General features: G+C 37.4%; 6 protein-coding genes across 6 annotated transcripts; 1 reads left to right on the top strand and 5 right to left on the bottom strand.

Annotated features, from left to right (window-relative positions):
* Positions 1-1,793: 1,793 nt before the first annotated feature.
* Positions 1,794-3,127, bottom strand: B0P05DRAFT_509045 (uncharacterized protein). The gene is made up of 2 exons (XM_051575580.1): positions 2,364-3,127; positions 1,794-2,307 (listed from the first exon to the last, which is right to left on the bottom strand). The coding sequence occupies exons 1-2, from the start codon at positions 3,080-3,082 to the stop codon at positions 2,001-2,003; spliced, it is 1,026 nt and encodes a 341-aa protein (XP_051435420.1). The 5' UTR covers positions 3,083-3,127; the 3' UTR covers positions 1,794-2,000.
* A 6-nt stretch (positions 3,128-3,133) lies between these two features.
* B0P05DRAFT_539325 (DNA polymerase alpha/epsilon subunit B-domain-containing protein) lies at positions 3,134-5,335 on the bottom strand. Its single transcript, XM_051577935.1, has 11 exons — positions 5,149-5,335; positions 4,852-5,101; positions 4,656-4,806; positions 4,475-4,609; positions 4,300-4,424; positions 4,200-4,254; positions 4,078-4,158; positions 3,588-4,025; positions 3,423-3,533; positions 3,244-3,377; positions 3,134-3,196 (listed from the first exon to the last, which is right to left on the bottom strand). The coding sequence occupies exons 1-11, from the start codon at positions 5,324-5,326 to the stop codon at positions 3,181-3,183; spliced, it is 1,674 nt and encodes a 557-aa protein (XP_051435419.1). The 5' UTR covers positions 5,327-5,335; the 3' UTR covers positions 3,134-3,180.
* On the bottom strand, positions 5,336-13,054 carry B0P05DRAFT_509038 (golgi-body localization protein domain-containing protein). Its single transcript, XM_051575579.1, has 5 exons — positions 9,258-13,054; positions 8,424-9,201; positions 8,220-8,359; positions 5,875-8,170; positions 5,336-5,818 (listed from the first exon to the last, which is right to left on the bottom strand). Exons 1-5 carry the CDS (start codon positions 13,008-13,010, stop codon positions 5,391-5,393), a joined length of 7,395 nt encoding a protein of 2,464 aa, XP_051435418.1. The 5' UTR covers positions 13,011-13,054; the 3' UTR covers positions 5,336-5,390.
* Positions 13,055-13,888: 834 nt separating this feature from the next.
* On the bottom strand, positions 13,889-15,287 carry B0P05DRAFT_596323 (uncharacterized protein). The gene is made up of 2 exons (XM_051583123.1): positions 14,574-15,287; positions 13,889-14,524 (listed from the first exon to the last, which is right to left on the bottom strand). Exons 1-2 carry the CDS (start codon positions 15,160-15,162, stop codon positions 13,941-13,943), a joined length of 1,173 nt encoding a protein of 390 aa, XP_051435417.1. The 5' UTR covers positions 15,163-15,287; the 3' UTR covers positions 13,889-13,940.
* Positions 15,288-18,274, top strand: B0P05DRAFT_539308 (P-loop containing nucleoside triphosphate hydrolase protein). Its single transcript, XM_051577934.1, has 7 exons — positions 15,288-16,418; positions 16,462-16,631; positions 16,680-17,108; positions 17,163-17,213; positions 17,262-17,623; positions 17,665-17,747; positions 17,796-18,274. Exons 1-7 carry the CDS (start codon positions 15,745-15,747, stop codon positions 17,926-17,928), a joined length of 1,902 nt encoding a protein of 633 aa, XP_051435416.1. The 5' UTR covers positions 15,288-15,744; the 3' UTR covers positions 17,929-18,274.
* A 2,024-nt stretch (positions 18,275-20,298) lies between these two features.
* On the bottom strand, positions 20,299-22,241 carry B0P05DRAFT_539295 (uncharacterized protein). The gene is made up of 7 exons (XM_051577933.1): positions 22,054-22,241; positions 21,826-21,995; positions 21,609-21,767; positions 21,402-21,565; positions 21,181-21,337; positions 20,910-21,130; positions 20,299-20,847 (listed from the first exon to the last, which is right to left on the bottom strand). The coding sequence occupies exons 1-7, from the start codon at positions 22,070-22,072 to the stop codon at positions 20,529-20,531; spliced, it is 1,209 nt and encodes a 402-aa protein (XP_051435415.1). The 5' UTR covers positions 22,073-22,241; the 3' UTR covers positions 20,299-20,528.
* Between the last annotated feature and the right edge of the window lie 1,152 nt (positions 22,242-23,393).

Raw genomic sequence — 23,393 nt, 5'->3', positions numbered from 1 at the left:
GTTTCATAATGAGTTCCAATGTAAACACGATATCTTCAAGTTTCCAATGTCTGCGTCCAAAGTATTACCTACATTCAAATTGTTAATTATATCCAAGATATCATCTATATCCAGATGCTAAGTGCAAGAAACACATAACATAAGGCATGAACTGTTGCTTAGTGCAATGCTACACCAAGTCACACACTCAATATGTTTAGTATTGAGAGCTCCCCTGGGAGGTTACAAATAAACAACAGCTAGAAATTAGAGAACATCCCCAATGCAATGCTACACCAAGTCACACACTCAATATGCTTAGTATTGAGAGCTCCCCTGGGAGGTTACAAAGGACCTATCCTCAGCGTCTTCTTTCAAAATGCAAGAAATAAATTTACCATCAAAAACATGTAAAGAACCGTTACCGGAGAAGAGTAATGTCGAAATTTTCTTGGTTCTCAAGCAGTCTTGAAATAAGTACTTACTTTGATTAACAGAATTAACCACGAGAAGGTGAAAGTTCATCTGACTCCACAAAGCAATTTTCTTTAGACATCTTTAATCGGTATAGCATATTGTGCATGTCTATGTAGTAAAGTAAAGCTAATCACTAAAGCAAAGTCGATGCAATATAAGAGGCATTTAAAAAAAAAGAAAGAAAGTGTAAGTTGTTGCGAAGATAAAAAATGAAGGTTTTTCAATTGAAAAGAGAGGGTGTCGTAACACATGGGGATGGAAGCCGCAAACGGAATTTAAATATTGTTCAATAAGGCAGTAACGTACGCTTTCTGATTCCTTTTGCACTGTATTCCATCTACCTTGATCTTTTAATATATTGACCAGCAATGAATGACTCGAAAGAAAGCCACTTTAGAACTCAAATTCCTAGAGATACTATTACAGAGAGTTCTGACATTAAGCTATGTAATAGAGAAGAAAGGACAGTCATAAAATGGAATTTTGACATTTGTTGGCTTCTTGCACAAGGCAAGTGAGTGTTGCCCTCATTTCAATAAAGATGCAAGATCTAGCCACAATAGAGGATAATTGAAATGCAAAAAGTGTTGCAGTCTAAAGCGTAAGCGGTGTCATGTCACAACCAAGTCTTTGTTTGATGTCCTATGCCTTGAGAAACATGACTAGCTAAAATGTTGAGTGTGGAGGTTATCGTTCCCATGGCTCTTTTAGAAGATTACATTTTTTTCTAGAGGGAAACGACGTCCTGATTTACGATCAATCCAGTGAGGGTTGTTCTATTTCAAATCCCGCTACTGCCACTCTATACATCTTTGTACTGGGAAATGCTTATATTTCTATTTTTCCTATGATTCTAGCACTCTAATAGCACAAATTATCTTTTAAAAGCTCATAGTTAACATGTTTTATATGAAATCGAGAGCAAAAGTGCTTAAAACACTGCTTAAATGCATCATTACTCGACAACTATATTATCAAAACAGCCCGTTTTTTATTTATTGAAAGCATGTTCTTTGGAGTCCAGTAATCAAATGGTATCATTACTTTGGCAGTTTTGTAAAATTTGTGTTTTTGACCTGGAGGATCACAGAATGACCCAATGTAGGCCTGATCCAACTAAAATCAGTTAAGACCATGTCTAAATACTTCTCGCAAAAAAGAAAGCGAGTTTACTAAGACAAAAAAAGGCGACTTCATTTCAGTATTGCCTTCAAATCTTCATTCAAATTTTCATTCAAACTTTGTTGTACATTGTGAACAACACGAAAGAGGCCTTTTTCAGTGGATATTTACTAGTAAATAGGTACTTTTATTAATATCATTTGATTGGTATAGTATAGGAGAGCAAATGGCATTATCATACTTGGTGCTTATGAGGTTTAAAGAGAATAGCTTTGGATACAACAAATGATGAATGCCACGCACAAAGGCACATTCTGTGTTGATAAAATATCATTCGCAGTGCAAGCCAATCTCAATTGAAATTCCCTTTCTTGAAATGTAGCTATTTACTAGATACATTCAATTTATTGATAATACAAGTGTTATTTCTTTTCATCACAAATCAAGACTGTGCCAAACACATAATCCCAAAACTTGGATGTAATACCAAATCCGCTTTCGAAATTCTTGTAATGATGAGCAACATGATATCTCTTTAGCTCCTTAAAGTAGATCTCAATCACTTTTGCATGGTGAATATAATAATGAATCATGTCGTAGCATACGTAGCCAAAGAATGCACCACCAACAAACGCATAAGCAAAAGCAGGAAGAAACAAGGTATGTGCTAATTTAAAGACAGGTACGCTCAGAATCACTGTTAAAGCAGGTGGCATCACTAATCTTAGTCTATCAAAAAAAAAAAGAGGAATGATCAGCAGTTTTATAGAACGAGTCGCACTTACCTATCCATAGGCATATGATGATGAATACCATGCAGTGTAAAATGAACTAATAAAGCAAGAGAATGATCAGGTAAAAGAGCGTCCAAATGAAACAAGAAGCGGTGCAAGACATACTCAAATAATGTCCAGAATGCAATGCCTAGACCAAATCCTTGAAGGGTTGTCTCTATCGTATGGTAATTAGGTGCATGCATTGATTTCCATACTTGGAAGCAGACAAATGGTAACCATATCATTGGTACTGTATACCAATGTGTTCTGGAAAGTACATCCATCCAAGGGTTCTCGAAATAAGATACATAGTATGGGGTATAGCGAGGTCGATGCACTTGTTCCAAGTAATAAGCCTTTGACCAAGTGGCATGCCATAGTTGAGGGAAAAGAGGCTTCCGGAGATCTAAAAATTGTCGGTCGCGATCAGATTTGCCACCCCTCTCAAGCTTTATTTTCTTTTTGTCTGCTGTTACTTCCGTATCCTTCAGGTCCCCAACATAATACTCTGTCAGTAAGTCATAGGCAGCTTCTGAGTGAGGGTGATAGTTGGCATCACTCAGGACAGTTGTGATGTCGGTCCCTGCAAATTCCAACAGGATCCCGTCACCTCCAGGATGATCTGCCAAGAATTTAGTAATATCATAAACCTTCTTGTTGACAATAACCCAACAAGAGTCTTCAGTATTGTTCTTTGCAACTTGAATCCTTGTTATTTGATTGGTCATAATAACAAGAAAATGAGGGAACAATAAGAGAAGAAAGAGTTACAGAAAAAAAAACCAACTGATTTTATTGGTGACAAGCTTTTTTTTAAAAAAGAAATCTAAGGTTGTAATTGTCTAAGAAGATAATTAAACTTTCTTGCATGATTAATATTGACATTTACCTTCTTTCAGATATGCGTGAATGAGGATAGTAGTTACTCCAAGTAAAATCAGAAGTTGGGAAACTACCAGGATTTATACAGTGAGTACCTTCATAAGTAATACCATAGTTTTCACATTTATCCGCTATGATGAGCTAACAAGTAATATGAGTATAGAAATAAGCTATAGTATGACTTACTGCATGAGGTAAAGGAAATAGTCGTAATGCATTATCAAATGACCAAGAAATTGGCTTTACAGATAAAGGTAAGGGACTTAGATGCCCTTGATCCACAATGGAACGTATAAACTATAAATAAGCTTTTAGAAAAAAAAAAAAGGAGGCTGAAGTAAGGGAGCTTACATGTCGATTAAGTTGAGAATCTTCTGCTAAATTCACTGGTAACAATGCATTTCTCCACATCTTTTGTAACCAATCTTCTCTAAAAACCACAATATCTTGTGTACAATATCGAATTCGACATGGATTTGTAGTGAAATGGGCTTTTCTTACTTTTTGTTTCATACGTGTAACAAAGCTTGGTAAAATGGGTCTTTGTGGTAATGATTTACCAGCCCAAGGGTCTTTTGGTCCAGGCACAAACACAAAATTGGTATGTGTTGATAATTCATCAAATTCACTAATCAAGTCAGCCAATGCTGAGAAATTATCCTTGTATTCATCTGATTCTGATCCAGCATAGACAAAGGGTTTACTTGAGAAATTGCCCATCATAATAAATGCCAATGGAATCTGGCCACTTGAATAACCTTCAAATATACGCCTCAAAGATTGCATGACCTTAAGAAATTAAGTCAAACGAAACAGTAGGTTGATTTCCCCTCCCCTTTACCTTGGGTTGATCTAGATGTACATCGGATACAATGACAAAAAATACATTATCTGCTCTATCTTCTTCTTCTTTCAATAGTTTCTATATAGAAGTAAATACAAATTCACAAAAGATCAACTTACTTCATCTACTAGTGATTTTGGTAGTCCTAAGAAATCAAGATGTCCAAATATATGACTATGTTCAATGTTAATCTATGTGCATTTCTCTCTCAGCATTTACTCTGTCATTTCTCGAGATTCAGCAGGCGGTAAATAGATATTTTTGACATGAAATTTGTGATCAATACCATATTGTCCTTCAATAAGCAAAAAAGATCCATCTGTAAACAGACCGTAATCATATTCCTACAATTTGATAAGAAACCCTCTTTTTCTGTTATTTTCTGGCTATTTACAGCATTGTTCACCACTAATTCTATATATGCATCCTCATCTTCCAAGTGTATCTTTCCTTCTTCCATTTGTGTCAACATCCCAAACAATACAAATTCTTCTTCATCATGACCAATCAATGATTTAATAGGAGTAATCTAACCCATAAGTACTCACATAGACTTTCTTTTTATATATATTTACCTTGATAAACTCTTTTTCATTAGCACCACTCATTGCAGTAGGGCAAAATAGATCATTTCTTAGCAATCTTTGCTTTACTAGCTTGTACCGTTCTCTATACATATCACCTTTTTCACTTGCCTCTGGTAATAACGAAGGTTTTTCATGGTTTCTGATATATAAAATCAGTGTCAACTGTCAACATCTGATGGCTTACTTGATAAATGTTCTTGTTTGTTCGTCGTATTTAAATCGAGGTAAATCAAATGCACTTACAACATGAAAATGCTGCGCTACATTGACTGCTTGTTCTGGGGGTTCATCAATTGTCATTTCTTGTAATGAATCATTGATAGCTTCGTCTTCTCGCTGAAAAGGTGTCAAGGAAGCTGCCACTGCTGCAGAGTGTCGTATTGAAGAAATGACTTCTCGTATGGTGGCTTCGTCTACAATAACCTGTCTTTCATCTATTTACCCCAAGTCAATATCATACGTTTTGTGCTGTCTCTATTACCGCTATAACGCTTTCTATATGCTTTTATGATCTTCTCGATCGCCTCTGGTAGATCGGGTTCAGACTCTAATAAACTCTCGAGGTATTTGGCCGCGTCTGTCTGTACGTGAAGACCATATTTTTTTGTAAATAAGTTATATATGCTTCGCTTTATTTTTATTTTAGAGTGAGGTGCCATTACTGACAAGGAAAAGGAAAGAGGAGGGAATTCAGCGCGTATCTAAACGCGTAAAAAAAAAGGTTTACTTGCAAGACGCGTTGGTACTCCGATAATGATCTCCAAACAATGCTTTGGTCTTTTCTTGGTTATCATTAATTTGGCGCTTTTTGTGTTGCTTCGTATAAGTCTCAAGTAAACCATTGTCTGTGTTTATCAAGTCTTTTTCTATCCATTGAGATCCTACATTATCTTCTTCAGGATCAATGGAATACATGGATTTTATCTCATCCTCTTCACCTTCCGTCGTAGGATAAGATGTTTTTGAACTAGGCTGACGGACACTTTCATTGTCACTAGAGGCAAAGGAGTCATGCATGAAAGCAATGGCAGGCATATTCACCTGTTCGTTCTCGGATAAGACAGGAGAAACAAGATTTTGTTTCTTATGACCTGTCAAAAGCTTTTTCTTGATCAATGCACCACTGTGTCTCAAAATAGCACGGACAAATTCTATAGAGACAGGTTAGAACCAAGCCTGTTATTTTATCTTACAATATGCTATTTACGTTTCTGTATTTCCTCCATCATTTCAGCCAGAGACCATGTCTTGTTTCTATATTCAAGCTTGGGTTGTTTGAATTCAAAATGGCGTAAATTATAAAAGGTACTTTGACTGGGACCTTGAAGCGTGATGCAATGTTTGGTGGCTGGTATACGCACATAGATAAACGTTCGATTGGTAGAAGAACGTAACTTCATGATGGTCAATTCATCTTGTTTGATTTTTTGCTTGCCTATCACTGTTTCTTTTAATCTTCTTGTAAACGAATCAAAGCTAGTGAAGCTGCCTTCTCTTTTGTTAATGGTTGTCTTGTTAATTGACCGGGAGGATTTAGTGATCGATAGTCTATCTACTTCTTCTTCTTCTTCTTCTTCTTCTTCTTCTGAGGATGAAGATACATAGTCTATCTCTTTAGTTGTCTCTGCACGATTGACTCTTGGAAAAAAATAGTCTTTCATGGCTGATCCAAACGCTGTATGGATCTGAAGATGAAGCGGCAATACATTGATCTCCAAATGCTGAATAATGGGAATACCTCCTACAGGTGGCAATGAGTCCAGAATACCACTGAGCATTTTGTGCCGAGAATAGTCAATGGGTTGTGAATCATCTTCATGGGCACTCAACACATCTGTAAATACAGGTGATGCTGTTGTGTCTTTTAGATGAATGCGATCAATATCAATGGTGTTCTTGGTCGATCCGTTTACTTTGGAGAGAAAGACGAATTTAGTATGTGTGAAGGTCCATTGACAGAGTGAGCTCTTTGGATCGTCGTTCATCAATGCTTTCCAAACAATGTTATTCGAAGTAAATATAAATCGCATGGCATGAGCTGTTTCTTCTAAATGAATATCTCGGCGAAACGTCTGAATGGAGCGAATGGCTTCAACGACGAGGCACAAATCTTGTAGTTTTTCACTTAATAGTTTCTTGTTCTTGTTGAATTCACGCATGCCCATGGTGTCTAAATGAGCAAGTTGGTCAATAAAACAATGGTGCATCTTATACAGAAAGCGAGCACGATGTTGAAGCACGGCTACTTGTTTTACAGTCTCTGCTAAATCACTCCGTTCAGCAGCCAACATGACATCTTTAAATCGATCTAGTCTTTCTTTTTTTCGACGAGAAAGACGATCCTTCCCAAGCATCAAGTTGGTAACCGTATAGTACAGCACATGGGCTTGTAAAGAATCTAACGATAACTCGAATTGAGGAAAGTGAAGTTGCATGGTGTTCGTTTGGTCTTCAAAGGGATTTTTGCGCGATATGTTGCCTTTGTTGCTCTTGATTCGTAAATGATTGTATCTGTCCAGTTGAATGGTGCCTGACAATTGGTTGGCTATACGTTCAAAATTCTCAAAGTGTCTCATATCACGGTAGTACCAGAGTTGCTCAGGTTGCGTCCATGCTGCCCAATGATGGCCTTGAGATTGACCATAGCCATTCTGTATCAAGTCTTCGTAAGCAGGCAGGTCTTTTATTGGACTGGCTACTAGTAATTGAGCATGATCAAGGTTGACAATAATGCGATCCTTGACCAAGCGAGCATCTTTATCTGCTGTACTACCATTGTCCAAAATATTGAATGATTTGACATGCACACGTTCGTTGGTAAACAACAAGACATGATCAAGTCCCTTTTCGCTTTGAAAGTTCACTTGGGGATTGATCATATCGATCAAATACTTGCTCTTCATTTCATAAGATTCTGGAATGTTCTTGTACTGATAGTCTGGATCGTCCATGTTGTCTGTACTATCCTCCAGGACGTAAATACCTTCGTGAATCTTTTCATGTTCGTTCTTCTTGTCTTCTTCAGCTTCATTAAAGGCAACAAATCGTTGAGGAAGCTCTGACATTAATTTGTCAATCAAACTATCCGCTGTATCTTGACGTATTGTTTCGTTTAAACTGGGTTGTTCCAAAACAGGAGCATCTGGTCTCCATTGTTCTTCTACTGTCTTGACCAAACCCTGAAGAAATTGGAGACATCGAGAAGACAGATTGTAATCAAGAATAGACCAATTGTTCTTGACATCCTGCCAGTAATAGAGTGTATCTCGAACAGGATTATTCCATATGAATTGTGGATTATGCACAAAAAATCGATCCTTAAAAGGGCCCATCAATACTTCCCACCGGGAAAGTTGTTCATTTCGATAGCCACTAAAGGTTGAATTGGAATCTTTTTGATCATTCATGTTGAGTTCTGTTTCGAGAATAAGTTGGCCAATGTAATTATGAAGTGTGTATCGCTTGATACGCAAATATTCCATCTTCTTTGTCAAGGCATGGTACTAGAAGATATAAAGTAAGTAATTTACTCTAAGTGAAAGATAGCATTACTTCTTTAATCAAATTGGCTTCATTCTTATATACTTCTAATGCGCGCAATATGATATCCAGCTGTTGATCCAATGTTTCAATCACTTTATCCAGTTCATGAGCACGTCGATACAAGTGTTCTTTTTGAAATTGATGTGATTCTAAAGAAAAAATGTATACATGAATATCTATACTTTTATCCAGTTATTTTTGTTTTGTTTTTACCTATACGCTTGCCCATGATACAATCATGCGTTTGTCTTAAATAATATCTGTTTTTAACACCATGTTCATCTTCTTCTTGTCGAACAAAATAAAACAAGGGTGAGAACACAAAAGGATAGATATCGATTTTGTGTTGTTGACTCTCTGGCAATACAGCATCCAAAATAACATAATCTGCTCGATCTGTCCATGGAAACTCACCCTCCCATGACATGGTGGTATTGCAGCTCCCTACACCTGGTTTGTTACGATCCTCTCGAATAGGTCTAGCCATAATGGCACGTAAATCAATATCAGTAATTTTGACTTGGATCTCATGAAAATTGTTCGCTGTCTTGACTTTCTGATCTTGCACTACTTTTTCTTTGCGTTGATGTAAATCTGCACTAAATGTACGGATACTTGCTTTCAGGCCTGCTGTTTTGCTATTCGGTTTTACGCCCAAATAAGTGTCGTGGCCTGTACAAAAAAAGCCAACAGCTAATGGATCAATCACCATTTTGAATTTAATGGTGTCTAAAATCTCCCCAAACGATTTCGACTTGCGTTCACCAAAACTAAAGAGTTTGCCTTGACGTATAGGAATAGATACAGGACTACCAAATAGACTATACCAACAAGTAAAATGCTGCATCAAACAAGGGCTTAGATGCAATGTGTTGTGATGAAACGTGTCTTGATCGATATCTTGTTCTAGTTCTTGAGAGTCTAGTTTCACTATACTAAACGACAAATGTGCAAAATCAGACCGAAATCCTCGAAACGAATCATAATCCGCCTAGGTCAATACGTTGGCTTTTCTTTTTTCTTTTATATATCATATTTGTGATTTACCTGGTGATAGTGGTGCTTTACATATGCAGGAGATCTATAAAGAACCTTGTAATGGGGCATAAACACTTGAGTTCGACACCGATCAAGTACATGTCGTGCTGGGTCCTGACATGAATAGCATAACAATTGACCTGTTCCACACGATAACCGTTCATACTGTAGTCCAATACCCATTCGAAACCCATTTGAGAGTTTGAGAATGACCTTTAAGAACTTGTGTTCTGTTTCTGTAGTTCCTTTGGTAGGCAAAGCATCAGGAAATACAGGCACATAACCGCCCCGCATGAGATCAGGTACCGCCAATATATACTGCATACTCTTGATCTGCATGAATTCTTGCTGATGGTTTTGATACCCCAAGTACCAAACAACGCGGTCACTCCAAATCTTGGCCATCCCAGCACCTCGCCTTTGCAGATCATAAGGGTCCCGCGTGCCCTTAACAATCATACCCAAGTCGCCCATGAACTCAAACTTGACTTGGGTATGGATCATAAACCTAACTTTATCCCAAAACCGAAGTGGTAAAGATGGATCGATTTGGTTGGGCGTGATGGAATCAAGTACCCGTAGTATATCTTGTATGGCAGGACTTGAAGAGACAGACCAACAGATCATGGAGAGATGTGGCGTCAAGATACGATAGTCAATGACAGAATAGAACTTAAGTGGTGTGGTTGTTCGAACAGCCAAAAGGATATAATTGTCCCACACAGGCACTGATATCAGACGACTTCCTTGCAAATTACCGAGTTCGTCGGCAAAGACAAGGTTGCCTTCCAGCATCCAAGATTGTTTCTCTCCTGGTTTTGAAGGTATGTAGAGTAAAGGAAGTGGATAGTCCCGTATCTTGATCCATGTCTTGCCTGCCCTGATAGATAAATGAAATGGAATCAAGATGGAAAAATCAAAGTCAAGAGGCACACCACTGCCTGATTGATGAATGAAAGCTCTTGTTTGCTCTAAAGGAAAATCAGCAGGCTGAAATTGAACACGCACATATTGAGCAGAGAAATTAGCCAAGGGTGCGTAACATGGTCGAGGTGCAATTGTAATCACAAATCGCTCAACGTGCTGATGGGGATCAAACAAAGCGTATCGGCCATCCAAGGCATGATCCATCTCAGTTGATGTGGTAGGTTTGCGATAGTTCTCAGCACAATAATACGCATGATAAAAATCAGATTCTTCTTGATGTGTTTGGTCAATGTGTTTACGCCAATTTCGAGAAAAGAATTGCAGCAAGCTTTGTTGAGCTTCTTGGATATGTTCAGCAGATGGTTGTAAGCTTTTTTGATCAAATGTTTCTTGATATGCTAATCTTCTTTGTTGCTCCATGAGGCCTGTTTTGAATATCTTGCGCAACTTGACTTCAAAAGGATCATCATCAAATTGAATAGAAAACAGTCTGGTTCTGATCTTGACAGTGGATATCAAGACAGGCTCGTTTTTAACAGAAGGTCCAAAATAAGTAAACGTATATCCCTTCTGACTTAAAAGACGAGTATGCAAGTCCTTGACTGCCTTCACTACTCCAATGGCATGATGAATGACTGTTGCCAATACATACTGGTAAGGTATGGTGATCATGATCTTCTTGGCTTTTAGATCCATGATACCTTGAGGCATGGTTAACGCAAGTCTGTCTATTTCAACCAATTGTTCCCAAGTGTTGTCAAGCGTGGGTGATGTACCAAGTACCATGGTGTTGCCAATCTGAATACTCCATGCATCTTTCTTTTGAATGCCCATGCGATCCATTCTAAGATACAGCCTTGTGTCTTGTGCTAATTGAATCTCTATATCGCCTCTGTTGATTTGAACTGAAGCATCTAGTAAAAAGAGCCTTTTCTTTTGTTGCTGTTGTTGTAGGTTCTGAACTGTCTTGACCAACAATAAAAATACATAATGATGCCCTACTGAATAACATAGGCCATATTTCTCCACTTGTAAATCCAGTTTGACCGTCTTTTCTAGACAATGCATTGTCAAATCTAATTTAGGCATCCATGAAATAAGCTTAAGCTTGTCTGTATCGCCACCAGCTTGTAAAGAAGCTTGTTCTAAATAAAGGCGGGTTTTTGTACGCTGATGAACACAAGTGAATTTCTTTAAAAAGAGTACAACGGATACATCCATCGACTTCTTGGGTGTATTATTAATGTATCCAGAAGGAACAGGTGTTGATTCACCCTTGTCTGTACACCACATTGTCATGGTTCCTTGAGTAATATCCAAAGTAAACACTGCATGATCCAGCCATGAAAGACGTGTTTGTTGAGATGATCTAAATATGTCTGTGTAATAACGAATGGCTTGAGGTACCATCTGCAGCCATACAACACTAGATGATAGGGTTGTGTCTTGATATGTGTTCCATACACATATATTAGGTTTTTCTATGTTGAGTTCCACTTGTACAGTAGATTTAGGTTGACAATCAACAATCGTATTCTCTACTGGCAACTGTGTCTTGATCATCAACGTCAATGCTTTGCCACCTATAAACGTATGTTGTGTCGCTTTTTGTTCATCCCCTACATGAAGACCTTGGACGATCATCTTAGCTGATACATGATAGGTTGACTGTATCTTATGTAACGTTTGATGTTGTAGGGCATGAGTCCATGCCTTTTGTGCCATGGTTGTTTCTGTATGCCTTTTTATAGGCGTATGGTTTAACCACTTGTATTCTTCCTGAGCGAAAAGTGTATCCAGTAACGAAGTTTCGTGTGTATCATAGCCATATTCTCCAGAGAATCGCATGATCCATGCCTCGGTGGATACAAAAGCAATGGTATCCGTTTTGTCTATGTGATGCAAAGATAATTGAGGCGCATAAGCAACAAGCGCTACAGCCATGTTGGGTAACTTTCTTTGTTTTTTTGAGGCACTGGAAGACTTGGGTAGGCTCTTGAGCACATCTAAAAAAGCAGGCTGATGACAAGGTAAGCTGACAATGGGTGTATGTAGCATCCAGGTGACACTCAACAAGTCGGTATGGGGTGACATCCATGTGTGTTGTGAGTACTGCATGCTGTTCATTGACATAAAGAAATGGTCTTGTAGGTTGCATTTTATTGCTTTTGTAGTGATGTCTAGTTTACCCTGAGCCCAAGATGCTTGTGTTTCCTGCGCTTGAAGCGATAATGTCGCTGTTTGAATAAGGTCGTACCTGAAACACATTGTTTGTACGGATAGGCGCACTGCTTTCCATACAGACGCATGGGTGTTTGATGTCTGTCTTTGAAGTAAAGCATGAAGAGAGACATAGCATAGGCCTAATTGAATATCCAATGCCATTTTATCGCCAGATAATAGGACACGACTTGGTGTAGATGTTGTCAACACTGTATGGTTATTGATACTGTATTGAATAGAGCCCATTTTGATTTGTATTTGCCATTGTCTATCGCCCATCAAGTTGACAGTGACTGTATGTACATGAATAGCATCTAGTTGAATAGAATAATCACTCGTTACCATGTGAATGTGGTCAATAGAGATAGCAACATACTGAAACAGGACTGCTAATAGCCACCCTATACGACTTAAATTCAAGTCTCTATTGGATGTTGATGCTCTGTTTAGCTGAACACCGCTTAGATGGACAGTCAATCCAGCTTTGTATTGAATGCTAAACTGTTGAATGACCAATCCAAATCGTTGATTTATACAAGATAGAATAAAGAGGGTGATTCTTTGTCTGTTCAAATAGAATATTGTTATACAAATCAATACGAGCAACCACATATATATATCTATAAAAACAGAAAAAGAAAAGAAGAGAGAAAAACAAAACAAAACAAAACAAAGAGGTGATGCATAACAAACCAAATTCGGAATTCAAAATAAACATACACATCAATGAGGGTATTGCCATACACTTTACTTTGAAATAAGGTACACTGAAGAAAGTAAAATGTGGTAGTGCTTAACAAGAGCATAAGCATTTGATTCATTTGGAGAGTGTCTTTGGTCAAAGCGCACTGTGCTCATCTATGCGTGGTCATCCAACACAGCAGGTGTATGGAAAGTTGTATGGTCAAAGCCAAATAACCTGAAGGTATTGCTCAATATTTCTTCTTTGCTTGTCGATTATAAGAAGTCTTTCGAGTTCAAAAGCTAGTCCTTCTACTCTTTTCAGCATGTAGAGTGTGCCCTTGTTCTAGTAAGGAAACTTCTTCATTCATTCAGGTTCAAAGTGGTACTGAGAGAATGAATGGTCTTTCATTTATTTCTAACTGTATTGTAGGCTACTTCTTTAGACAAGTACATGTTCTCCATTGTAGTCTCTGACTGAGTTTTTTTATATACGGTCGTACAATATCGGCATGTATTGCTCAAACAATGCCGTAGATTCAGAGTTACTCAAATCAATGGACATGTCTCTTTTCTTGATTGAGAACTTGACATTGACTATAAAGCTTTACAATTCAATTATATATATATAAAAACAGTATTTAAAGTAACTTTCAAGCAACTGTACTTCCCGAGTATATACATGGCCCGATTGAAACCTGTTTAGGCCTTTTCCTGTACTCGTTCCTATAAGCCAATCCGAGGTATTCATTCTGAATTTTAAGCGCAAATCAATGTATTTGAATCTAAATAATGTCTAACTGATATGAATAATAATAATAATAATGATAATAATAATGATGATGATGATAGTAACATGCTTTAAAGAGGATAAGGAGAAGGCATCCAATAGTCTTTTGTGGGTGTAGAGAGAGGCAAACTTTGGTGCCTCCAACTCTGGTTATTGTTGATCAAAAGAGCCTGCTCAATTGATATATCTACGGAAGGGAATCGAGTGATTTGACAAAGACGTTCATCCATACCGGCAATCGCAAGCAATTCTTGTCGAAGATCAGAGGCTAAGCCACGAACTGTATGACGCAAAATGACAGAAGCTTGCATGCCTTCCGTGAAATCACTGCATTGAACCCATTGAGCATTGTTTTCCATAAAGAAAATAGGAGGTTCAAGCAGATCCATGTCAATCTGAGCCGAGATATGATCATCAAGCACATGAAGTTCAATAGACGCAATACTGTCAAATGAGATCATCATCTTGAAATGATAGCTGCTGTCTCGAATATGCCATGAAAAGGCACGTTCGTTTAGTTTGTAAAAGCATATTAAATCTTGTTGACTGATCTTCATACGGTGCCATGATCCTACTGTCACTGCTGTAGCTGTAATAAGACCAGTTTGTTGGTCTAATGAAGACAAGGCAGGTGTGGGTTGCAATGGTTCACTTTCTATAGAATCATAAGTTATCTAGATTGTGTATTCGATTATTTATTTTACCCATTCTACGAGGCAAAGAGAATGGTTGCGGAGTAGGTGAAGGTGAGACTGTCAATTGATAGATATCTTCTTCAATATCATTAGGACCAGTGATAGAGATCGAAGGAGTATCATACTGTTGTTGTGTATGAAACATATGAGAAAGACTGGGTGGAGGAGGAGGAGGAGGGGGGATAAAAGCATCAGTAGACATTATATCTGTACTCCAGGCACGATGAATAGGCAATTTTGTCTGCATGTGTCGAACTTGTTGTTGTTGAAGATACCAATAAGGAGAAGAAGAAGGATAAGCATGTTGCCCTGTGGCTTCAGCACATAATCTAGCTCTTGCTGCTTCTTGTTCTTGGCGTAACAGGACTCTTCTTTGCAGCATTTTTACTTTTGCTCTTCTGTTTTGAAACCATATTTGAATAGATCGTTCTGGCATCTGAAGTTTATAAGCTAATTGCTTTCTCATCTTACTGTCGGGTGTTGCGCTGACACTAAAGGTCTCTTCCAACACACTGAGCTGTGATGGAGTAACACGAGTACGTTTTTTGGATTCATCTGAATGAGCAGGAGGAGGAGTAGGAGTAGAAGAAGAAGACATAGGTATGAAAAAGGAATGAATAAGATAAAGGAATGTAGAGAATAAACGAAAGGGGCGGGATGTGTTTTCTTTATAGGAGAGAAAAGGAGAGGAGAGAAAGAAAGAGTATGCGTTTCTTTATGTGTCTAAAGAAGTACAATTTATTGGCCAACTTTTATTTTTTTTAATACAAATTGGCTGACCTCAAAAATAAGTAATTTAGCGCATGTAAACACTGTTATTTTGATATATACACTTTCCTTCTTTGTCAAGTCAATACGATACTGAGTGCCATAAGAACACAATGAAGTCAGATAAAAAGCAGTGATAGACACTCTAGAGACAAAAGCTGGCTTATGTCAATGCATGTTTGATTCGACTATGGCTGCGTTTCAATTGGTATATATTGCATTGCCTTTTTTGTGCAAAGGTATTCCTGTTTATATTCCAGTATAATGATAATAATGAATAAAGCGATGCATATCTTCTTACAAAAGAAAGTCTTTGTCTGAGTTGTAAATAAACCCTATAGATCTATATGGGTATGCTGTCAAGTTAAATGCCAGCCATAAAAGAAAAAAAAAAAGAAGGCTTCTTTCTGTTATGTCAGATTATCATGCTCAGTTACAGAACATCAATGATGAGATACAGTCAATAGATACATCCATAGCTATTCTACAATCAGACAGGGAACGCCTTATTCAAACAAGGACTCAGTTATTAGACACGATGGCACAAAGTGCGATCCAACAAGACAAAGATCGCAAGTACGATTCAACTGATTTCCCTTGGTCTCATGATCTTGTTAAGCATGCCAAGACTTACTTTAGTATTCACTCGTTTCGTTCACTTCAGTTACCTGTATTGAATGCTGCACTTGATAAGAAGACAGACGTGTTTGTCGTGTTACCTACAGGAAGTGGTAAATCACTCTGCTATCAATTGCCTGCTTTATTAGAAGATGGGTTCACCTTGGTCATTTCTCCCTTAGTCTCTTTGATTAAGGATCAAGTATACCATCTACAAGAAGCAAACATTCCTGCTGCTTATTTGACAGGCACATCCACAAAAGAACAAATCAATCAGATCCAACAGGACATGGTACCTGCCAAATCAGCCAAAACAACGTCCTTTAAGCTACTCTATGTGACACCAGAAAAGGTTGCCAAAAGCAAGCGATTCATGGCTAGACTAAATAAGGCGTATGATGCTGGTATGTTGACACGTATTGTGGTAGATGAAGCCCATTGTTGTTCTCAGCAAGGACATGATTTTAGGCAAGTAGTTGATGTTATGATCTAAGGGGCTTATACAATATAGACCTGATTACAAGCAATTGAATGTATTGAGAACTGTGTTTCCCAAGACAAAGATCATGGCATTAACAGCAACCTGTCCTTGGTCAGTGATGAAGGACGTGATGCGTATTCTTCATATGAAGCAACCTCATGTACCCAATGGTACACTTGTATTTAGTGCTCCTCTTTACCGTAATAAGTGAATTGCGTTGTTCGTCTATTCACTTTTGTTTTTATTAGGCCCTAATCTTGCTTATAAAGTAGTACAAAGACCTAGTTCAGCAGAAGAAACCATTCAACATATCACTGATTGGATAAGCACTTGTTATCCAAATCAATCTGGCATTATTTACTGTCTCAGTAAAAAAGATACCGAAGTAGTGGCACATAGCATTTACAAGGAAAGCAAAGGCAAGATCAAATGTGGTTCGTATCATGCAGACATGGATGAACAAGACAAAGAATTAGTGCATCAACAATGGAGAGAAGGTAAATTACAAGTGATTATTGCGACCATTGCGTTTGGTATGGGTATCAATCATCTCAAGACACGCTTCATTATCCACCATTGTATGTCCAAGTCTATGGAGGGTTATTATCAAGAAAGTGGAAGAGCTGGGCGTGATGGTGAACCAGCTGAATGTATCATCTATTACCGTGGTACAGATGGTAAACTAGTTTTCTATCTTTTTTTTTTTTCTAAGGAGCTTATCTCTTGTATAGCGATGCGATTATCTTCATTGGTTGTAGGTGAAGTCAGTGGACAGACAGGATGTAACTATATATTCATACAATAGAGACGCTTGTATTAACTATGGGTAGTGTATGAAATGGTAAAATATGCTCAAGATTACGTGACATGTCGCAAGATCCTATTCGAGAAATACTTCTCATTGGATGCTGCCAAAACATCAGAAGGCTTGGTTAACAAAGTAACGCCTGATCAGCCTTGTGGCATTTGTGATAACTGTACTCGTCCTCAAGAGAGTGTCCACATCAAAAATATTCGTCCAGTAGCAGAAGCCATTGTTCGGTTATGCATGCTATTAAAGGATTTAAATGAAAGGGTCACTATGGCTAAACTGGTTCAAATGGTGCAGGGACGAGGCTTGGGGATAGCAAAGACGCGTGTGCAACAAGACGATCGTATACAGATTCCTATTGACAAAACATACACTGAATATGTAAGTTTTTGATAAACCGTGTTTATAATTGATCGACATAGGATATTGAACGCATCTTAAACCACTTGATATCTGAGGGCTATTTAAGAGAAGACTTTTTATTTACGCCTTACAGCACCATCACGTAAGAGGAACATGTTTGTTGATAGCCAACTAAACTCAATTCAAATAGCTATATTGTCATAGGCCAATTTGCAAAAGATGCGTTGCGTAATTCAGGTCGAGCCATTGAGTTAGCTTTCTTGTCTACTGAAGACAAACCTACGAACAAGAAGCGAAAGGTAGAATACATTTGCTTGGATTAGACTGTTGCACAATAAAGGTTTAAGGATAAATGTCTATGAACACAGTGTTTAGATGCAATTTTTCTTTAGTAAATGCTGTATGAGAACGTCCTTTTTTCATCTTCACGGAGGTCCGTGATCCTCCAGGTCAAAAACACAAATTTTACAAAACTGCCAAAGTAATGATACCATTTGATTACTGGACTCCAAAGAACATGCTTTCAATAAATAAAAAACGGGCTGTTTTGATAATGTAGTTGTCGAGTAATGATGCATTTAAGCAGTGTTTTAAGCACTTTTGCTCTCGATTTCATATAAAACATGTTAACTATGAGCTTTTAAAAGATAATTTGTGCTATTAGAGTGCTAGAATCATAGGAAAAATAGAAATATAAGCATTTCCCAGTACAAAGATGTATAGAGTGGCAGTAGCGGGATTTGAAATAGAACAACCCTCACTGGATTGATCGTAAATCAGGACGTCGTTTCCCTCTAGAAAAAAATGTAATCTTCTAAAAGAGCCATGGGAACGATAACCTCCACACTCAACATTTTAGCTAGTCATGTTTCTCAAGGCATAGGACATCAAACAAAGACTTGGTTGTGACATGACACCGCTTACGCTTTAGACTGCAACACTTTTTGCATTTCAATTATCCTCTATTGTGGCTAGATCTTGCATCTTTATTGAAATGAGGGCAACACTCACTTGCCTTGTGCAAGAAGCCAACAAATGTCAAAATTCCATTTTATGACTGTCCTTTCTTCTCTATTACATAGCTTAATGTCAGAACTCTCTGTAATAGTATCTCTAGGAATTTGAGTTCTAAAGTGGCTTTCTTTCGAGTCATTCATTGCTGGTCAATATATTAAAAGATCAAGGTAGATGGAATACAGTGCAAAAGGAATCAGAAAGCGTACGTTACTGCCTTATTGAACAATATTTAAATTCCGTTTGCGGCTTCCATCCCCATGTGTTACGACACCCTCTCTTTTCAATTGAAAAACCTTCATTTTTTATCTTCGCAACAACTTACACTTTCTTTCTTTTTTTTTAAATGCCTCTTATATTGCATCGACTTTGCTTTAGTGATTAGCTTTACTTTACTACATAGACATGCACAATATGCTATACCGATTAAAGATGTCTAAAGAAAATTGCTTTGTGGAGTCAGATGAACTTTCACCTTCTCGTGGTTAATTCTGTTAATCAAAGTAAGTACTTATTTCAAGACTGCTTGAGAACCAAGAAAATTTCGACATTACTCTTCTCCGGTAACGGTTCTTTACATGTTTTTGATGGTAAATTTATTTCTTGCATTTTGAAAGAAGACGCTGAGGATAGGTCCTTTGTAACCTCCCAGGGGAGCTCTCAATACTAAGCATATTGAGTGTGTGACTTGGTGTAGCATTGCATTGGGGATGTTCTCTAATTTCTAGCTGTTGTTTATTTGTAACCTCCCAGGGGAGCTCTCAATACTAAACATATTGAGTGTGTGACTTGGTGTAGCATTGCACTAAGCAACAGTTCATGCCTTATGTTATGTGTTTCTTGCACTTTGAAAGAAGACGCTGAGGATAGGTCCTTTGTAACCTCCCAGGGGAGCTCTCAATACTAAGCATATTGAGTGTGTGACTTGGTGTAGCATTGCATTGGGGATGTTCTCTAATTTCTAGCTGTTGTTTATTTGTAACCTCCCAGGGGAGCTCTCAATACTAAACATATTGAGTGTGTGACTTGGTGTAGCATTGCACTAAGCAACAGTTCATGCCTTATGTTATGTGTTTCTTGCACTTAGCATCTGGATATAGATGATATCTTAGATATAATTAACAATTTGAATGTAGGTAATACTTTGGACGCAGACATTGGAAACTTGAAGATATCGTGTTTACATTGGAACTCATTATGAAACAAAGACAAACTAGCCTCTTCCCCCTGCATCAACGTCTCCCTTTCGTCCAAAGAGTTTTTTTTTTTTAGTACATTGGTCTGGCCACTCTTGATGGTACTTGGAACTTTGCTATAATCCCTTCTAAAAGACTGCATCTCTTTGGTATTAATAATTGTGTCAAGTGCCAAGTAATTGAAGACATTTTGGGGTAGTGTTCTTTACTTATGATATTGGTGTTACCATCTATAGCGTTCAACAAGACAAGATATCAAGAATACTGGCTCCAATGAGCAATGAACGAAAAGATAATTGCAGTAAACAAATATGTTTTTCAGGATACTCTATTCTTTATAAAAACTGTCTAAGTGAGCTTATTAATGAAGATTTTCAATAAAGTCTCAATTATATAATTCTTTCAACTTGTCGTAGAGAACTCGATCTTTTGAACAAACATGTAAAAGTTTATTTTGCTCTTTTAAACTGTTGAAGTTTAAGAGGCACATTACTATTTTTGATGAGCTGAACATCATTCAACAATGTCTGCTTCAAATTATATACCAAACTTATAATTGGCAGCATTTCTGCTCCAAAGTTTTCAATATGTTCGGGAAACTTGTAACGTACAGTTTTCACGACACGAAAAACGGAACCACGGCAACAGTCAACAAATATTGCTTGACAATGCAAACCTACATATATATAGTGGTAAAAGAATATCAGTACCCATCAATTAAAGTACTGTGTTGTCTTACGAGGCAAGCTCAAGGCAACAGTCGTTATGCTTCTTTTTAAGGCTGGCTTTTCAGCCATCAGTTGATTAAATTGATACTTGAGCATCAGAGGCATCTTATATGCTGTCTCAATCAACTCTTTTGTGCTATTTGAGCCCTTGTCGTATCTTGCTGCTTCTGTTGTTCCAAGCTCGATGGTTCCAAAAAGGAAGTTCATGTCACCTGCCAATGCAGCTTCTTGTTTTTGCATTGCCTTGACACCAGAGATTGCTCTTTTTTGATTCCTTTGGCTTGAACATGACGAACTTGAGCTTCTAAATATATTAATAGGTATTAGCATTCATATCTTCATTTCTCTTGTTTGTTTCATACATACGAAGTCACATCAATGTCGGTGTAAGCAAACATTTTAGGGATAACCTCCCAAAGCATACGCTTGATGTCTTCTTCGGTGTGATTGGTGTTAATGTTTAGCTTTCCATTCTTGTAGAGAAGTAAAGCTTGTATAAGGCTATTTTTCAGCCAGAAAACATCATAATCATCAAAGGGGCTGGCGTCGATTTTGTTCAGTTCTTCAAATATCTTCTTTGCTTCCTTCTATTTATTGTCAGTTAAGAGTAACATGCATTCATAGTCATTCTGCTTACCAAATTGATTATTTTGTCAAAGATGTTTTGAAGGCGTTTAGGCAGTGGGCCGAAGTATTTTTCACTATCATTGCTTTCTATTTCATCCAATTCATCATTTGTAAATATATTGTCATAGTGGGCATCACTGGTATCTAAGATGAGATGATGACAAGGACTTTAACAAAGAATAGAGGCATTATAAGTGGATCTGTCTCAATTATTATTTTTTGATGACTTACTGTTCGAACTGGCATTCTGATACTAGCTGCGCCATCTTATCTTCGACTGTAGCTCCACTTTTTAGGAGCCACTTGTCTTCTGCTTTCAAAGACGCGTAGTATTTTAGCACGGCAAGTTTCTCTTCTTTGGAAATCTTCTTCTGATAACTAAGACTGCTTGTATTCTTTTCTATGTTTGAGTGGAACTAGTGATTATCTAGTACTTACATTAGATTTTTTTGAATTAACTGTCATGTCACTAGGTGTTTCTTCTTCCTTCTCATCAATTTTCTTGCTATTCTTCTCCTTTTCATTGTCTTTTACTTCTTCTTTATCTCGATCTCTGTAAGCTTCTTCATCCTCGCACCAAACTACATCCATCATATCCTATAGGATAAAATGGTTAGAATTAAATTAGAAAAACAAATAAGAGAAGGATACCTACAGTATTTATAACAAGCTCACTTGCTATTCTTTTGAAGTCTCTTTTTAAGGTTTGCCTCTCGTCATTAGAGAAATTAGATATATTGAGGTGAACAAAATGTTCTGCAACAAACTTCTTAAAGGGAGCAACTAAACCACTACGTTTATATTTTCTAAGAAAATCATTTATAACTACATAAGTCGGTTACAATTGTAGTTATCACTTGTAATTAGTTGAAAGCATACTTACTTTGTTCTTGATCTGACATTATTACTATTATTATTTCTTGAGTCAGTCGTAAAATAAAGTGTTGCAAACAGGAGAGAATATGTTGATTTTCTGGAAACGGGTACTAATTGGTTTTAGATAATCAAGGCGTCCTGGGATTTCAAAAAGTGTCAGAGAAAAGTGGTACATGTTCTGATTGAATGCCATTAAATACCCGCAGCCACTCAGAGAGTATTATCAACTATGAAACAGTTAGAGATGCTTAGTGTTAGAAACTTATCGCCACTCACCATCCGTTTCAAATCTTCTTCATTGATATTGTCCAAGGCTCATCAAATTGTTTCGAAGACAGCAGAGTAGCCTAGAGAAGTAACATCGTATTAGATAATGCGATCGAAAGTTCAATGATATTAAATTTTACCAAAGAAACGATTTTCTTATGTACCATTATAGCCTACCACATCCATCTTTGATATCAAAGAGGCTCTTCTGTCCCTGGACTTCTCGTATATCTGGTACTGCCAATGGAAAGGAATCAAACCATACAGAATCCTCATAATAACTTTTTCCAAATCTGGCTTGCTCATATGAGATTTATCTTTGACAAGACCTCCCATTGTACCCACAGCAATATTGGCAAGCATCCGATCCTATGTTCGTCAGACCATTGAAGAAGATCAATGTCATTCACTCCTATAACCTCTACATTTTTTATTTTATTTTAAATCTTTGTTTTCTTTTATCGTGCTTTTATTTAGTTATTATATTTTATATCAGTTCTTAGCATTATCTCAATTGCACCCGCCTCTTTACATTCGCCATTACTCTTAGTGTACGCGGCTCAATCAATAAACACAACTTTAAAAAAAATTATGCACCACTCCCTTTTTTTTGGGACCACCCCTTAGGGGCATTCATTTCGGACAGTGAATGCAAGTTTTTGTCGCTCCAAATCACCCAATTTTCGACTATCTTTGTGTTTGCCTCCTTTGATACATTTAAAATGTAATCTATTCTTGTCGGCTTGTTGATGACAATAGTGAAATTATTGTTGGTTGCGAATTACTCGAGAATTGCTTTGACTGTTTGCTTGTCAGCTTTTTTTCGGAATTTTAGGAAGAGGATTTGCTACTACATACAGTTTGTTGTGACCTACAGGATTATGCATGTTATGTTTGGCAGCAATAAAAGTGGAAGTTTTATTAAGAAGCGAATTCTTTCGGGCCACCGTTTTTTTTTGGAAGATATAATTGTCGGGGATCTAAAAAAAACGGTGAAATAATATATATATTGCAGCTACTTGAGCATACGATCGTTGTTTGCTAGCGTTTTTAGGCTTAGGGGCTATTTCTAACTTTGCT

This window comes from Gilbertella persicaria (assembly GCF_025201335.1).
Source record: "Gilbertella persicaria strain CBS 190.32 chromosome Unknown B0P05scaffold_17, whole genome shotgun sequence".
Taxonomy (NCBI): Eukaryota; Fungi; Mucoromycota; class Mucoromycetes; order Mucorales; family Choanephoraceae; genus Gilbertella; species Gilbertella persicaria.
The sequence above is the reverse complement of the archived record's forward strand: the minus strand, read 5'-3'. Positions and strand labels throughout refer to the sequence as shown.

Excerpts from the sequence above, each read along its gene's own strand:
- B0P05DRAFT_539295 (XM_051577933.1), bottom strand. Across the intron at positions 21,338-21,401 it reads TCAGAATGCCAGTTCGAACA|TCCTTGTCATCATCTCATCT; the intron begins GTAAGTCATCAA and ends TCTTTGTTAAAG. Across the intron at positions 20,848-20,909 it reads ACCGACATTGATGTGACTTC|AAGCTCAAGTTCGTCATGTT; the intron begins GTATGTATGAAA and ends TAATATATTTAG.
- B0P05DRAFT_539325 (XM_051577935.1), bottom strand. The coding sequence starts at position 5,326 with ATGGCACCTCACTCTAAAATAAAAATAAAGCGAAGCATATATAACTTA. Across the intron at positions 5,102-5,148 it reads ATATAGAAAGCGTTATAGCG|ATGAAAGACAGGTTATTGTA; the intron begins GTAATAGAGACA and ends TGGGGTAAATAG. Across the intron at positions 4,807-4,851 it reads CAAACAAGAACATTTATCAA|AAACCATGAAAAACCTTCGT; the intron begins GTAAGCCATCAG and ends TTTATATATCAG.
- B0P05DRAFT_539308 (XM_051577934.1), top strand. The coding sequence starts at position 15,745 with ATGTCAGATTATCATGCTCAGTTACAGAACATCAATGATGAGATACAG. Across the intron at positions 17,109-17,162 it reads CTATTACCGTGGTACAGATG|CGATGCGATTATCTTCATTG; the intron begins GTAAACTAGTTT and ends TCTCTTGTATAG. Across the intron at positions 17,214-17,261 it reads AGTCAGTGGACAGACAGGAT|TGTATGAAATGGTAAAATAT; the intron begins GTAACTATATAT and ends AACTATGGGTAG.
- B0P05DRAFT_509045 (XM_051575580.1), bottom strand. The coding sequence starts at position 3,082 with ATGACCAATCAAATAACAAGGATTCAAGTTGCAAAGAACAATACTGAA. Across the intron at positions 2,308-2,363 it reads CATCATATGCCTATGGATAG|ACTAAGATTAGTGATGCCAC; the intron begins GTAAGTGCGACT and ends TTTTTTTGATAG.
- B0P05DRAFT_509038 (XM_051575579.1), bottom strand. The coding sequence starts at position 13,010 with ATGTGGTTGCTCGTATTGATTTGTATAACAATATTCTATTTGAACAGA. Across the intron at positions 8,360-8,423 it reads TATCATGGGCAAGCGTATAG|AATCACATCAATTTCAAAAA; the intron begins GTAAAAACAAAA and ends TTTTTTCTTTAG. Across the intron at positions 5,819-5,874 it reads GATGGAGGAAATACAGAAAC|AATTTGTCCGTGCTATTTTG; the intron begins GTAAATAGCATA and ends CTGTCTCTATAG.
- B0P05DRAFT_596323 (XM_051583123.1), bottom strand. The coding sequence starts at position 15,162 with ATGTCTTCTTCTTCTACTCCTACTCCTCCTCCTGCTCATTCAGATGAA. Across the intron at positions 14,525-14,573 it reads CTCTTTGCCTCGTAGAATGG|AAAGTGAACCATTGCAACCC; the intron begins GTAAAATAAATA and ends ATGATTCTATAG.